The 16,958-nt window shown below is 41.0% G+C and overlaps 1 protein-coding gene across 2 annotated transcripts in view; it reads left to right on the plus strand.

Moving 5' to 3' along the window:
* The first annotated feature begins 3,170 nt into the window (after positions 1-3,170).
* TOP2B (DNA topoisomerase II beta) overlaps positions 3,171-16,958 on the plus strand; it is a 70,460-nt gene continuing 56,672 nt past the window's right edge. For both annotated transcript variants that reach the window (XM_076331162.1, XM_076331163.1), the window contains exon 1: positions 3,171-3,814. In XM_076331162.1, coding sequence (XP_076187277.1) covers positions 3,752-3,814 — 63 coding nt within the window. In that variant the 5' untranslated portion in view covers positions 3,171-3,751. The remainder of the gene's footprint in view (positions 3,815-16,958) is intronic.

A 16,958-nucleotide genomic window follows, 5' to 3' on the forward strand; every position in this document is an offset into this window, starting at 1 on the left:
TTAAACACAAAGTAATGTTACAATAAATATTTTGCTTACTAAAAACAATTAAATACTGAAACCAGTAATGAAACTGGTTTAAGTCGACAATTGTTTTGAAAATCTGTAGGGTACTTCTATTTATATTATGGTCTCCAACTATGAGAACAAGCAAGTCTCCAATGAATTGAAACAGGAATTTTGTGTGTATCGTCTCAAGGGGATTATTAATTTAAAATGTCACACAGTAAGTGTAAAGTATTTGACATAAACTGATAGTACATGATTGGGACAGGTGGCATCCGGCAGAGAAATCCCACTCCTATCAAAATGCTATGGTGCTTAAATTCGATTCGTGCTTAAATCTAATTCTATGTTTGTTTTAGCAGGAATCACTTGAGATGTGATGAACAGTCTGGTTTCACTTCTTCACCTCTGAACTCCATGGAGGCAGCTCCTTGTAGTCTCATAAGAACTTTGTCACACAGTCCTACGTGGCTAGGAATGCAACCACTCAACATGCACATATAAGTATTGAGGATAAAACCAATATAAACAGTAAGCCAGTAATATGCCGTGCAGGTAGTGTAGTATATGATGAGAATTAAATGAAAAGCAACTTGGACAAAGTAATTTCAAAGACGACTAAGGAAAATTCTTGGAGGAACGTCAGCCTTTCCTCCCATATTTATTCCAGCATGACACATAGACTGAACAAGTCTGACCATGCACATGCAAAGATCAGCAACTGCCAAGAAGAAAGAAACTCCCTCTGTCTTTCTGTAATGTATATAGAATTGACTGTCTTCAAGCTAGATTGCTATCTACTACTTGGCTCAGGATAAATAAGTGCAAAAGGCATACTTCCCAGGCTAAGAGCAGCCTATTTACTAAACAGCTGGAGCTAATGAGAACGTAGTACACTAATGTTGGTGACTTGTTCTCTTTCTGCTGTATGCATTAATAGTTCTCTACCAATGCAAAAAGCTTTGAACAGATGCACTCATGCTGTTTTCTCTGGTCCTCCTGATATTCATCGCAGGGGCCCTGATTCACTATACATAATTCATTTTACAGGTCCTACATATAAATTTGAGAGTTGGAAAAAAACCAAACTCAAAAACCTACGTTCTAATTGGCAAGCCCAAAACTCTGAAGTACTAGGCAGAGCCCTGCAAGTGTTACCACCTTCTCGTTCTGCAAGAAACACTCTTTCTTATCTTGCCCAAAGTAGAAGAAAACACAGCCTACAGCTCAGAGGTACATGCATACTGGGCTGGAAGAGATAACTCACTGTCCCTTCTAGGCAGCTGCCATTATTTTCCGTAATCCCTGTGCAGGACTTGGATATTAGTTTAATAGGTTCCTTAGCATAATTTCTAAATAAGCAATATTTACTAGAAATTCTTCTGATCCTTCTCTTGAGGCATAAATGAACATTACAACTGACTCCTCAAAGGTGGCTGTTTGTTTTCCAATCCCTTTACTTCTTAGGAAAAGCATTTTGCAAAAGGAAAAACTTTTAAATTATTGCTATTCATTTGAAATTATTCTCGTCAGATACCAATTTGTCTACCAACTCAGATGCAGTGTTCCTACTAATCTCTCCTTTTGTGACTTTACATTGGGAATAATTCAAGGAGTGGAACAGGCTGGACTAGGTAGGTCTTTGGCATTTCACACAGCAAAATGAAAATTACTAATTGAGAAGCTGCATGTCATGAAACGTTTTTTTTAAACGTTTTTTGTCAAAAATGTATGACCATAATATTTATGGTCTTACGTATTTTACTTTTGGTGGGAAGTATCCTACTCTGTAAATATTTTTCATGCTCATACCTAAAATAACATTAATTTCGGGCTTCATACTCACACCATTTAGGCCTAGGAAGTAGATGCTAAGTTACACCACAGGATTTTTTTTCAAAACAGCAAATATTTTAGAACAGCGTTGTGTACTGTGTACAGAACGGGGTGCTTTATTATGTGACCCTGTAATAAGGCAACGCATCACTGACCAGAAGAAGACTTAACACGGTGATGCTCAGAAGCACTCATAATAGTAGCAGAATAAAGTTACCTGAGGTATCGGAGATAAAGAACCCCTCAGGCCGAGAGGTTACCACGGCCCAGAAGAGGGCAGTGGTTTATAACGCTCTCCTGCCGGGAGCATCAGGGCTTAAATCCCGTCCAAACTGCTGCAGGGCGCGGCGGCGGCGGCAGGCATGGGTTATGGAGCTGGTGGAAAGGGGGCAGCTGACCGCCGTACCCCCAAACGCCTGGTCTACCTACTGCGTCACCTCTTCTCCACCCGCGTACCGCAGCATCCACCTTGAAGACTAGGAAAAGGGGACAGCCGTGCCCTGCCAGCCCTGAGCGCTCCCCTCCCAACACGTTTCCCTGTGGGGGCGCGTTCCTCGCGGGAAAGCGAGGCCTCTCCTTTCCCCGCGGACGCAGAGTGGGAAGGTCGGCCCAGGGAGGGCGCAGTCCCTGCCCCGGGGAGCCCGCAGGGCGGGCGCTGACCCGGCAGGCCGGTTATTCTTCCCTTTCGTTCCCTCCCTCCTCCGCCCCGCTCCCCTCCCGCCCTGATCCAACCGTTACGCCTTCCCTCGCGCCGCCCCTCCCCCGCGGCGCGCGGCAGCGCCCCCGCGCGGAGGCACGGCTCCCTCCCTGTTGCCACCCGCGGTGACGTTTCACGCGGCCGCAGCCGCTCCTTCCGCTTCTCCGATTGGCCGGCGCCTCTGGCAGCCCGCCCGCCCCCGGCGCGTGATTGGCGGGTCGGCGCGGGGACAGGGCGCGGGGGGAGGGGAGGGCGGCCCGGGCCGGCTGCGTTCGGAGTCGGCCGCGGCGCGGATGCCGGACGGGGGCAGCGCACCTATTGTCTGAGCGCGGGGTCCCGGCGACAGCGGTTCAGGGGGCGGGGAGGAGGCGGGGGAGCGGCACCGGGCACCGGGACGGGGCGGAAAGAGGAGGGGAAGGAGGGCTGGGCCAGCTCCGGGCGTCGGCGGGCGGCGTGTGCGTGCGTGCGTGTGTGCGTGAGGGGGGCGGGGGCTGCGCGGGCACTCGCGTGCGGGTACGCGCGCGCGCGGGGAGGGAAGGCGCGGGCGGGGGAGGGGACGAGGGGGAGATTTTATTATTAATCTATTTTCCGGGCCTTTGTGGCTGCGGGGGGGAGGGCCCGGGGGTGAGGAGGAGAAGGAGAGGAGGGAGGCAGCGCTACGGCGGCGATAGCGGCGGCTGTTGTTGCCGCCGCCGCGAGGTAAAGGGACCGGTAGTCCCTTTAAACTAGCGAGAGCCGCAGGCCCGGCTGGGCCCGCCCGCTCGCTGCCTCCCGGCCTCGAGTTTGAGCGCGGGCGGCGGAAAGGCGCTTTTGTGCGGGCGGCGCGGCCCCTTGGCTGCCTTTCCTTCCTCGGCCCTTCTCCGGCGGGCGCTTTCCGTCCCCCGCGGGGCTGCGGGCGGCCACGGGAGCCCTCGCCGCCCCTCGCCCACCCCGGCGGATTATTTTCCTTCGCCTCAGCTGCGCTCCCCAGCATGAACTAGAAGCCGGGCCGAAGGGGGTGGGGAGCTCTCGGTGCCGGGGTGCCTCTGCGTGTGTGTGTGTGAGGGCGGGCGAGGGGCTGCGGGGGCTCCCGGGCCCGCGCGGCGCCTGAGGGGCCGGGGCGAAGCGCGAAGGGCGGGCGCGCCGTGCTGTGCTGCGAGGCTCGGTGTCGGTGCCGGCCCTCTCGGTTGCCTCCTTGCGCCCTCGCTTCGGCTGAGGGGAAACGGGCAGAAAATGGCAAAGTCTGGAGGAGGCGGCGGCGGTGGCGGCGGCGGCAGCGGGGGACTGACTTGGGTGGTAAGTTGTGGGGTTGTGTCTCGTTGTTTGCGGGCTTTGCTTTTTTTTTATTATTACTATTATTTCTTTTTGCGTCCCTTGTGTGTGTGGAAAGAGCGTGGGTTGGCTTTTAAACGAGGAAGAAACTGACGGCTGGCGTGAAAGGGGAAGCGCTGTAGAGCCGCTCGGTGGAGGGGTCCGGGGCGCAGGGAGGTGGAGAAGACAGCCTGGGCTTGGGCTTGGGGTGGGCGTTAGCAGGAGGGGAGCTTGCAGCCGTGGGGGGCTCGTCAGGGTGCTCGGGACTGTCGGGAAAAGGCTAGACTGTGAGCAAACGGGTAGGAGGGAGCCTCCTGCCTTGGGGGGAGCGGGTGGGTCAGCAGGGCTGTTTCGTAGTCAGTGTCCTCCAAAGTGAGATGTGGGCTGTCTGTCGTCCCGTAAAAGGCGCAGTTACTGCCTCTTGATGCTAGAGCAAAGTCTTTGCGGGCTACCAATGGGACTATGTGTTGATCCCAGCTTCTTTCCCAACTGTCTGAAAAGACAATATCTGAAGTTCGTAAGTTTCAGAGATGGGCAACGAGGAGGCTTTCAGAGCCATTCAGGGGGCTGGAGCTCTGCGCTTTTGTATTGTATCTTGGAATTAAACTTCATTATCTTCCAAAAGTTATAACTCTGTAAAAGGGTCAAGAAGGTGGTGGTGGTTTTTTTTTTTTCTTTTACTGCTTTTCATGGATTGGTCAGAAGTAGTAAGATTTGAGAGGGTGCAGATGATAACCGACTCTAGAACTGGTGAATAATTTTGAGCCGTTTTAAAGTCCTTTGAGAGTATTAGCCCCGACTCGCAGTGCAGAGGGATGCTCTCCTCATCTGTAGTAATAGTGAATGCTCTCTGGTTTTGGTAAGACCTGAGGAAGGAGGAGCAAAGATGACCTGAAGGGGTCTGGTTCAGCCAATCAATAACTGCCCTGCCTTTCTCTTGCTCAGTGTAGGGTTCAAAAGAGGGTAACTTCTTTAATGTTTAAGCAGAAGACAGTATATCTTGATAGATAGATGGTGAGGTAGCTGCATCTTTAATCAGATGCATATGCTTTACAGAGTTAAGAACTTTTTAAGAAGTCTTATTAAAGAGAATAATAGCAAACTTGTTCTTCTGTTGTGTCTTTCTACATCTTTGAGCTGTTGGAAAAGAATGTGAATAGCATTATTGGGGTGAACAAATCCTGTGTATTCTGATGGTGGACTATTTATGTGGCTCTAATTACTGCATTTTATGTTGGTAAATCTCTTTTTCATTTTAAGAAGCTGGCAGCATGGAAAGGTACATAAAAAATGAGCAAGTTTCTGGGTGTGCCACTTGAAATTAGACAGTTTAGATATGGAAACAGCCTAAGTAGAGAAGCTAAAATTATTCTCCTTTCTTTCCTGCAATACTGTGTGATATTTATCAACTGTGGCTCTTCAGAATTAAGATTTTTACAGGCTAGGTTGGACCAAGTAATTGAAAGTTTTACAGCTCATATAGAACACTGCAGAATGAAGTGTGAAAATCACTGAGTAGGCATTTTTAATGAAACATGTTCTTAAATGTAATGGGGATGAAAGTATGGTGAGTCAACAGTTTCCTACAACTGGAAGTAATCAAATTTTTCCTTCTCTAAAAGCAGTAAAAATTAAAGTGTTTTTGTCATCTCAGAGTAGTTCTAGGGAAATAATTAGATTTTTTATTTAAAACTATGTTCACGTTTTTCAGAAAACAGTAGGACGTTGTTTCTTTCTTTCACGTGCATTTTAAATGCTGAAGATAGGACTTCTGAGCCAGTTCCTAAAGCCAAACCTGTTCAATGTCAGCTGTAGAACACTGGCATTCAAAAGAGCAATATTGTTGTGGCACTGAAATGGATGGGGCAGTGGCTAGCGATTGGTTTAGTGTGCCAGGCCAGAAAAAACCCACGTTGGTTCAGGCGGTGGTTCATGAGTAGTTATCATATGCTGGCCTTGATGATGAGAGGTACAGAGCTAGGGACAGTAATAGTTTCAGCCGTCTGGTTTTAATCTGCTTGCCATATATCTGCTGGATATGCAATTACTTGCTATTTGGTTGTAAATTGTTTTGAAACTACCTTGATTTTTTTAGACTTTTTACTAGTGTATTGACACCACTAGGATGCTTACTTTGAGTAATGTCTTTTGTATTGTTAGTGGTTACTTAATAAGACCATGAGTTAAACAATTGAAGGGTAATTGAAATAAGTCTAGTTCTAAAGATGAGGAAACATTTAAAACTTAGAGGGATGTTAATCTGTGTTTCAAACTAGCAAATCCTATATACATAACCTGGTGCTCACATTTTAGTAAAGAGTTGTATGTATAACTGTAGCTTTGGTTGTGATTTAAACAGCATGCTTGTTCATCGGTTCAACTAACTAGGAAAGAATTACACGCAGTTATGACAAAGGAAGGATACTTCATGAGGTAGAGAATTTGCCTTAGAGTGAATTTCATAATGAGAACATCATACAAGCATCAGGTGATACCTACTTTTAAAAGGAAGATGAATTAAATGTTCATGGGAACAAACAGCAAGTCATCTGTGTTTTCAGCTACCTGTAACAGAACTTAAAGAAATGTAACTAGCAATGGTTAGCTGGTAAGTAGGCACAATTACCAGTGATGGGGACACATGAGAGTATATCAATTGAAAATGTTTATTGGGAAAACCATTTAGCGTTCTATAACTGAAAATAAACCAAGATAACCTCTGATTTATGGAATATACTAGTTATTTTTTGAGGAGCATTTTTTTTGTCTCGTTGCTGATTTTTTTTTTTAATCAACTTGCAGCTCCCCACTCTAATAGTTGGTAGAAGGTGGAGTTTTGACCAACAGATTGATATTAATTACTTTTGGTGGATGATTTCCAAGGGTCACCCACAAAAGTGTTAAGTTTATTAAGAGTTAGTTACAAAAGCATGGATTTGTAACTAGAGGAGTTTTCATTGGTGAAACATAATGACATTTTCTAATGCTAGAAGAACTTACTTTGAACAAAAGAAGTAATTCTTATCTTCAGCCTTTCTGTGTGTTTAGGGACTACAGAAAATGAACTGTTATAATAGCACAGTAATAGTATTTTATTTTTTTAATAAATATGCCTTGTATAGTGAAAATGAAGTCGTTGCAGGTAACACTGTGAAGTGTGTTGGTTCTGATACAATGGAAATGCCCACAAAGCTATGGAAGAATGTTTCAAACAAGCAGTACTTCATGGGTTACTTCTGTCAATGTTTCCAAGGCTTTCTCCTCAACCTGAGGAGCTACACGAGCCTGATAAATGAAAGCTGAAACTCCTGATAATAATTTAAGACTTTGAACAGCACTTCCATTTTCCTGCTCTTTGTGAAAGGGATAGGTTTCAGTTCTAGGAAATGCTAGCTTAAAGCGAATATATGCTGAGTGTTAATGTGACTTTTCTTTAAAAAAATAATAATAATTAATATCAGATCTGTGTGCTCCTTGAATGGAGCAGAATGGAAATAGTGTATATTATTAGTAGATGGAAATTATGTATATATTTGGTTTATACTGGTTTATACTTAGTTTTAATAAATACTGTAGCTGTATATCGGTAAGTGAAAAGATAGCAACCTTTCAAATAATCTAAATTCAGCTCTTAGCACTTCTCAGTAGTTTCAAAGTTTACCTTGAAAATAACTTTTAACTTAATGTTGTCACTTTTTTAAACAAAAAGAACATATATGTAATAGAGAAGATAGGACAGTAGACTCAAAAGAAAACAAAATGAAACAAAACCCCCAACAAATAAAGCCCCCCCCATCCTTCTGTTAAAGGGACCTTGTCTTTCTTTTATTGTTTCATTTGAAAACAAATACTCTTAACTGCAATAAAGGGATAGCTTTCAGATTGACTTGGCTTTTAGTAATTTGTTTAAAGAGGATTAAAACAAATCTTTCTTTTGAATAATGTCTGATAGTTTCCAGTGATATGCCATAATTCACTTGTTATGGATTCTGCACAAGGTTTCTAACTTTATGGGTAAGTTTTTTGCATCTGAAATCTGAACAGGTTCTCTTCTGCACCAAGTGTCTGCCCACTGTTGCTGTACACGGAGCTTCATCCATTGCTCTGATTTGGGAGCAGGGGCTTTTGGGCAGGAGCAAGACAGGAGTTCCCTTCTGTCAGTATAGTGCTTTGAGGAAGAGTGTTGGGGTATGACAGGGTGCCCAAAAATTGTAGTATGTTACTGTCTATCATGAGTCTATTCCTGTAAGCTGGCACAATTCTGCCTGCCTGAAGTACAAACAGTTAAGCAAATATGACTAGTAATATGACCAAATCCTAATCAAATCTTCACTTTTTAAAAATAAGCATACTGTCCTAGAGGTGAACCAAGTGTAAATAGTTCTTCTTTATTCTTTTTATTACTGTTTATTACAACTTTATTAATTTCAAAAGCAGGAGTAGGTGGCTGAAGTTCCTACCCCTGAAACCTCTAGACCTCTTTAGTTGCCTTTCTAGACCCAGGTTAAAGCTCAGAATTAGCTTTCTGTTCTTTCCATTTCTTTATCTGGATCAGGCCTTCTGTTTCTTTGGTGGCTGAAGCTAGGCCTAGAACACAGTTGTCATATATGTAACAACTGTTACATATCCTGTTAGTTGCTGTCTTATCTTTCCTCTGCTATATTGTGGTGTCTGCGGGGGTGGGGGGGGGGGGTGGGGGGTGTGTGTGTGTGGAAGTCTTACATTGTTGCCAAGTCTTGTTTCAGTGCTTGTCTCTTGCTTTTTATAAGCACCTATCTTTTCTTTTGCTATTATGTTGACCAGAGAACTGAGTTTTTTCTGTGCACTGTATGCCCTCCCCTCCCCCTCTTTTTTTCTTTTTTACTGTTGTACAATGGAAGGTAGGTCAGACCTGAAATAGGTGCCCCAGTATGTTACTATTTACTTTTATTAAACATAACGCATTTTGTAGGCTTTGGAGCTATGTAGTATGTCAACAGTCAAGGGGAAGCAAGCATTCCCTCTTGCTCTTGTTGAATTTCCGATTCTGGTGCCCTTAAGGAAGCAGTGTTGCAAAGAGATGTGATGACCCTCCTGAATATTCTAGCACGAGAGGGAAATGTTTGTGGCTCAATTTGGCGAGTCAGACACAATAGTTCTGAAGAGGGTTTCATTAGACGTTATGGCTTGCCTGCCAAAATAAAGTTGTCTATCCTCCATGCCACCATCCAGTGAAATGCCTTTGTCGTCTTCTTGCTGGTCCAGTCTTCTCCTTGTTAGAGAGCTGAATAATGCAGGGTCAAAGAAGTGATAGAGATGATATCACGTAGAGGCTTGGTGGTGGAACAAGATCGGGGCTACCTCTTTGACTGCAACTGAGCCAGTCTTACAGCTTAATAACATGCATCTTCACCCTGTGTATTCTGAGCTGGGAGGAAAACTTGTTCTAGTGTAGGTGAAAGAATGCTGAACGCATAGAAGTAGGGAACTAAATTGTAATGAACTCTAGGAAGGAATGTATATCTTGGGGGAGGGGAGGGAAATTGATTTAAGAAAATACATGGGGGGTTATTTTAGGTGTTTGGTGGGGAAGGTGTACATTCAAACACCTTCTGTCTGTCTAGAGTTGTGTGTGTATACATTTAATTTCTAAGCTACCTGTGCTGTATTAAAGGTTAAATAAGGGATTACTTTATTTGGACAGATAAAGTAACCTTTCCAAATGAAAGAGTATATAAGTAGTCTAAGGTAGGCAGTTTAGGTTTGGAAAAAAATATGGTTTAAATCTAGTATTTTATTTTCATAGACTTTATTTTCCAGAAGTAGATCTTTCCCTTGCATGTAAACTGTCTTGTGTGTCTACGTGCAAAACTGGTCTTCCAATGCATGTTTATATTTCAATTAATTAAAAGCAGCATGTGTGGTTCATAGCTGATGGATATGAGTAATTCCATCCCTGGGAGTGGGTTTTATACGTATTATAAATTATATAGAGAGAACCTGGAAATGAAAACTGGTACAGAAAACTTAATTTTTCCTCATTTAAAATAGTAAATTTCTTGTAAGTCACCCACAAAGAAAACATTCTGCACTATATAGGTGGTTTGAAAGTTTTCAAAAGCAGATTGAGCAAAAATATGTAGTTCTAAATGTGGATAACTGTGTGAAGAAGCCTGTTTCGAAAATTGTATGCCTGGAGACTTAGTGGTGTCCTCTCAAGTACATATAGTGAAACCCAGGTATTTTGGAAGAATGTATTTTAATACTGATATCCCAAATTTAAAGTGAATATTAAGTCAAGGCATGTAAAATGTTTTTACAGAACTTTGAAAATAAATACTAAAACTTAAAATATAATTTAAGTTGTAGCAACCAACGAAGGTGTCAAGATTAAACATACCAAATAATTGTCGTTTTTATAAATATAGGAGAAAAGCATTCCTCAGAAGCAAAGTGATAGACCAGCTCTTAGTAATAGTAATTTTTGTTCAAAACATGTTTCCTTGCCATTTTCTTCAGGTAGTTCAGTAATGAGTACTCAAAAGGTTGATGTGAAAAGCAGGGAGAGATTCCTCCCCTCCCCGATAAGTGAGGATCAGATCTGCTAGTTTTAAAACTTCGGTGTGATTGCAAATGCTTTTACTCTTATGAACTGAGTCCTTTTAAGTTATGTTTTGAAGTGCATGTTGTTAAACTTTTTCTATTATATCAGCTCATCTAGTTTCATCTAATAAAGCTATTTTAAAATGCTGTCTGTGTCTTAATGCAATTCCAATTTACATATAAATACAGTTTGCCACTGAAAGTAAAGTACTACTTTTAATTTTTTAATTTGTTAAAATGATAAATATGCATATTTGTTACACTGTAGACATCTAAGCAATTCTGTGTTTTTCGCCACAAGTAAGAAAAAAGGGCATTAGCAAAGTTTTAGTGTAAAGGCTGCTTGAGTTATAACATGTTTGAAAGGTTCAGATCTAAACATCAGATCTATATTTTCCTTTGTTGGACATAATTTAAAAAGCTACCTTAAAGGGGGGGGGAAGTTGTAAAAGAGGATTAAATTGTTTAATCTACGTGTGTTCTTCCTGATTTGTGAGGTAGAATTTCAATTGAGATATTAAGCAGTCTTCCTTTCATGGAAGCTGTGTGTCTTGAAGAGGTACTGATTTCTTTTACTCATTTTTTTTTTTTTTAGTGAATGAGTGGGCCTGGTTAGACTGAGACTTCCTGTTCCTTCTTTAAGACATTGAACAGTTGTGAGAAGAACAGGTGCATGAAAAACTGCACAAATGTCTGCCTTAGTGAGGTGCCAAAAACTCACACACGAGCTTTCTCAACCTGTGAAGGAATCTTCAAGGAGAAAACAAGGAACAATATCTTCTTGTCATGACAAAATTGCAGGAGCTATACGATAACATTGAAAAGTTATTTTCTTATAAATCAAAAGAAGCCGGGATAAAGTAGGGAAAAAAACCCAAACAAACCCTCTTGCAACCAGATAACTTGATATGTAATGTTTCTATAAAAGCAGATAGAATTCTGGGGTCAGCCTCTAACGAGAGCATCTTTACCTATGAGAAATTGGTAGTGTGAGCTTCACTGGAGATATTGGAAAGCAGCTGTCCAATCCCTGGTAGCTCTAGGGTATGTTGACTTTTAGGGAACAGAGTGTAGTAGTGTATGAACATTTCAGTCTTGTGTTTATTCCCTCGGTAGTTGTGTACCATGATATAAAGATACAAGAATGGCAAGGTGTCTGGGGAAAAATAACACCATCTTAGACCAGCTGATACAGAGAGAGTTCTAGTGCATGCAGTCATTCAGGCTATTGCCTCCATGCATCAACACAGAGCTCTATGTCGGCTGAGGAGTTTTTCCTCATATGCTATTTAGTGATTCTAACTTAAAGTCTTTTCCACCACTGTTCTATTACAGTATTGTCATGAAAACTTTGAAGTGTTACGTCACGATCTTGGAGTAAAATGGAGGCAAGTTGCTTGGAGGAGAGCAGTTGCAAGAAGTGAGGCAGTTATTCTATTTTGTTATTAAGCAGACCTGGGAGAGGATTTTTCTTAAACGCACAAATAAGAGACTGTATAAGCGCGTGACGAATCAGCGGGGGCGGGGGGGGAAGTTCCTTACCTGGGTTTGCTGGTGGAGAGGGAGGGAGGTGGTCCAAATACTTGAGAGAAAGCAAACCTGAAGTTGTATCATGTTAACCTGCCCTTCCTGATACTAGTTAAATCTTTCAGAATATGCCAAGTAGACTTTATTCTTTGCCAGTTGAGTGATAAACATACATGTCGGGTAACAGAAAGATGATGAAAATGCTGAACGATTTAAAAATTAATCTCAAAATATATTTGAAATTATTTTATGAGTCTTTTATATGGTACCTTTTATGGAGGGGTGAATTCTTCTGCCTGCCAAGATGCAATTCTTAAATTGCACATTAAAGGGTAGAGTTTTGATGATCTTCAAGATCGTCAGCATTTTTAATGAGCAATCCTGAAAGGCTTTTCGTAGTAACTTCTGTGGGAAAGTTGCTGTGGGAGGATGAATGGCTGAGGAAGGGGGAGCTTTGGAACAGTGCTCAGGCTTTTTTGACTCATTGCTATCTCTGTTTTCCTCCTTCTGAATTGTTGTAAATGTCTGGAACACCAAACCTGTGTTCCTTTCTCATGGAGTTTACTACAGGATTGAGACTAGAATATGTAGTATATTTATGAGACTTGTAAAACACTTCAAGATTTGTAAAATCTCCAGAGGAACAGTAGATGTTGCATAGTAGGAGTTGAACAATTAAACTCAAGGTACTTTTTAAAAGAGCACTGGATTCATATTTACTTTAACGTGGCAGAAAATAATAGATTTTGAAAATACAGAATGCCAGAAAATGTGGCTGTGTTAGCATAGGTATTTCTAATAATAAAAAACCCAGATGCATATGTTATTGTGGAGCAAACTGTGGTATTTGAGAGGAAGCAATGTGATCATTATTCATAAACTTTTAGAGTTTGTTCTATGTTTGGAACAGTTTTTAAAAAAACACCTCATTAATTTCCACTTATGTGGTACCTTGTGTTAAGTAAATATGTTGCTATTGCTTTTCTGTTGAAGATTGTAGGGAGCAGACTTTTAATGATTACTACCAATCATACTGTGCTCCTTTTTAGGGCACCGTATATGCTAGAAATACAAAAACCTCAAGGATCATGGTCAAGGTGTTTAGTATTTCAATGCAAGGTAGACATGCAAATAACATAAAGGTATACCAATCCTAATATACTGATAGCTGTTACATTCATGAGTTCAAAAATTCTTTGATTCTATTGTACAGTGGAGAATTGCTTCTTATTGAAGAGTGCAGTTGGATAAGTAACCTCTAAGTGATGTTTGGGCTCTCCTCTATCACTAATGTAACATGACTAGTAATCCTGAGGCTGACTAGAGAAGACTGGGCTTTGGGTGTTGTGTAGAATAAAATCTTCATGTGTGGGTTCAGTCACTTCTTCCAGTGTATCGCAACTTGACTCCTGTTCTGTGTTGTTATGCCAGTTAACGTGAGCTGAAAAACTAGCCTGTTTGGTTTGCTCTCTCTGTGTATTCTCTTGCAGCATGAATGTCTTGAATGTTGTCTTACTCATGCCTGAAGCTTTTTCTACAGTTATTTTCTACAGTTAGTTTATTAATCTGAAGATAGTTCAGCAGAGTAAAAATACCTTGTGGTACAATATGGGTTCAGCTGGCCATAGAACCCGTAGGATCTAAAAGGAAAGATCACAGTCCTGTTCTAGGAATATGGTATTTAACATACAGCCTGAATGGGTTTCAAAGATTTTATTCATCAGAAGGATCAATCAGGTTGTGTCATTCCCTTTCAAAGTAATCTTTGCAATTGGGAAATGTAAATGTGCCGAGAGTCTAGAATACTTTCACAGCACTCAAACTGGTGATGCAGTAAAGCATTAAAAAGGGCAAAGATATGGGAAACACTGAGTTATAAAGAGGTGCTGCCAGATGCTGATAACCTGAAGTTCTGATGTCAGTACCTCTAACTTTTTGATTTCTTGGCTAGTGAAGGGCTTGTGTATGAGTTGGCTGATGCAACAGTGAACCAAACAGATTTGGTCATTCAGTAACCAAACCGCTTCATTCAGTGGTTCCAAGGATCACAGTTCTAAGAATCAGTAGGAAAACTGTCTTAAGTTGTCTTAAATTTTAACATGAATAAATTCCTTTTCCGTGAGAGTCAGGTTTTTTCCTTCTTTGTCTCTGAATTTTAGCTGGAAAAACAGATTCTTAAAAGATAAATTTGTTACCGAAGCATCTGTAGATATACTTTTTGATACTAGATAAACAGTATCAAAATTCAGTATTGGAATAGCGCTTGTCAGTGGATAGACAACTAAAAAATTTCAGACCCTTAAAAAATTTAACAGTAAAATTCAGTTAAACTGTCATCATGCATGAGCAGATGTTAGACACTTGCTTGTAAAGAAAATAATAAAGATCAGGATCTGAATGTACTGTTGATTGTATTTCAAACCTGGGCCAAATAAAGCAGAACTGTTGCTGTAGTAACTTAAATATGAAGTCACTTACACTTATATTAAAACAATATACATCATTTTCTGGTCAGAAGTAATTATAGTGAGCATACATGTTTGCACAGAATTGGTATTCTTTACTTTTGAAAAGTCTTGTGGAGAAAGCAAATCCCTAAATTTTCATTTAAATCTAGTGTGCTATTATATTGTGCATTAATAATACTAAAATAGGAATGATGATGCTTTTGTTTAGCTATTTAATAGGAAGATGAAGCTATGTAATTCTAAGAATGTCGTTTCATGGTGCAACTAAGCAATCTAATGATATCTGCTGAAAAGTATGGGTTTTTAACCTTATCCTCCTATCTGTATATTTCTGCTCTTTTTGTTGTACCAGTACTTGTCTGATTCTCTAGCAAGTTTGTTCAGGAAAATAAGCCAGCGGACAACTGGTTGCTTCTAGTTGATGAAAAATGGGGGGAAGGCTCCGTTTGCTCCTTGAACTGGCTTACTGTGAGGTCGGTTTGATTCTACTATATGGAATGGAGAAGCAGGGGAGGAGGGGAAAAAAGAAGGATTTTTTCCATTTCTGCAGCAATTAACTGTTGTGTTTTTCTGTAATGGGGAAATCTGACCATCCTCAAGCTATTCTATAACTGAATCATCATAACAAAACTCTATGTAATGTGATCCTTTCAGAGTCCAGAGTGAATTGTCCAAACCAGGAGATAAAACATTTAGGAATTTAAAATAAACACGTTAGTCTCACTGGAGTGAGACTAGTTCTGCGTGAGTTTACTGGGAACTCCTTCCTACGGTCAACTTTGGGGAGGATACGATAAAGAGATTTAGTTCATGACACTAATGGCATGCAATGGTCTATGGAAATTTGCTGTGGTAACAGGGAACTGTTACTTTTGTGTGTTTTCGTCTTGGCAGGAGAGCCAAACCATTTGTTAAACACAGCAGGAGAGTGGTTTATTTTGAAACTCCCTCCAGTTTTGTTTTCATGGTGGGAGGTATTCTCAGCCAGAGTTTTCTTTGGGAAAATTGCAAAACGTTTAGGTAACAATGTATTCATCATCTGCTTTTCTAAGGCAAGAAGAGGCCGTTATGATCCAATATATAACACCACACTACAGTCAAGTGCATGTTATCCATAGAACTACCTAGTAATTACCATATTGCACCTATAAACTTTTTTGAGGTATAGCATATCTTCCTCAGAAGAGGTAGGTTTTTTTTGAACTGTAAATGTTAGAAAATCTACCACATCCCTGGATTTCATTACTTAATTAACCTCCCTGGGTTTTACAGCTTAATTACACTCAATTTACTGTCTTGTCCCACTAAATGTGCTTATCCTACACTTTATTTAGGGGAATGTAGGACACATGGCATGTCCTTTTCTAAATTCTTATGTCCCAGGGCTGCATTGGCCTTTCAGGAGAACAATCGTTGCATGTAGTAATTTCAGGAGTTTAAGGCAGAAAAGCCAAAGTGAAGGTGTAACTTCTTGTTCACGTGCTAATGTCTCTGTTCATTTATGCTTGTCTGCCAATCTAGAAAATGAGCCCTTTTTTGCCACTTAATATGGGGTGGAAAGAATGGGCAGACTAAAGAAAAATGGCTTTTGGTTTTTTTTTGTTTCATTATTTTGTTGTTGTTGTTTGGAGATAGTTTACAGTGTGGACATAAGGCGACAGTGGCCAATACAGGATCAAGTCTGTGTAAGTGGGGAGAGACATTAACATTTTTCAGGATTTTCAACTTCTTGCGACAGTGTGAAATTCAGCTACTTAATAAAAGCAAAGCTTCCACTTAAAGTAAGGAGTCAAACTAAAGATGTATATTCCAGTTATGGCAACATTGAAACTGATGATGAAACCTACGTTCTTTGTAGCTCTACGTTTTATTGTCTATTTAGACAGGAATAGCTTTTCTCTGGGGCTGCCAAACTGTCCAGATCAAATGTGTATTAAGACTTAGCGTGTTGAAGTACAGCTGTTTGCAGCATAAGTAACCAAACTCAGCATGGTGACTCAACATGATTTTGAAACGCAAAAGAAGACAACATGACCCAGTTTTCATAAAAAAAAAAGCAATAAAATTCTCTGACATAATATGGATGTCACGCATGCTCTGTTTTATGCAGAAATTTCAATGGAGGAGACTGTAAGAAGAAAAAACATGCAAAATGTGAAGAAAGAAGATGCCAAAACCAAATACATGAGTTCTTATGTTGAAGGTAGACAGTAAAAGTCTTGTTGTCAAACTGTCGTCTATTAAAGGCTACTTGGGTTCCGACTCTTGAGATCGCAAAGGGAAAGAATGACTATAGCTTTCACACAGTACTAGATAAATTTATAGCAAAAACAACTCCAAAAGAGAAATCATTGCAATCATACTGGAGAAAGCAGTTACTGTAATAAAACATGGTTATGATAGCATGCACAATAGTCTTGATGTAGTAAACTGAGCAGCAGCTGCTATCAACTGAGAATCGGTATGTCCTTCCATACAGTTACCACCATGCTGTGTTTGTTAAGAATGTCTAAGATGCTCGTTACATCTGAGGTCACAGTACGAAGTGTAAC

Source organism: Aptenodytes patagonicus, chromosome 2, assembly GCF_965638725.1.
Source record: "Aptenodytes patagonicus chromosome 2, bAptPat1.pri.cur, whole genome shotgun sequence".
Classification (NCBI taxonomy): Eukaryota; Metazoa; Chordata; class Aves; order Sphenisciformes; family Spheniscidae; genus Aptenodytes; species Aptenodytes patagonicus.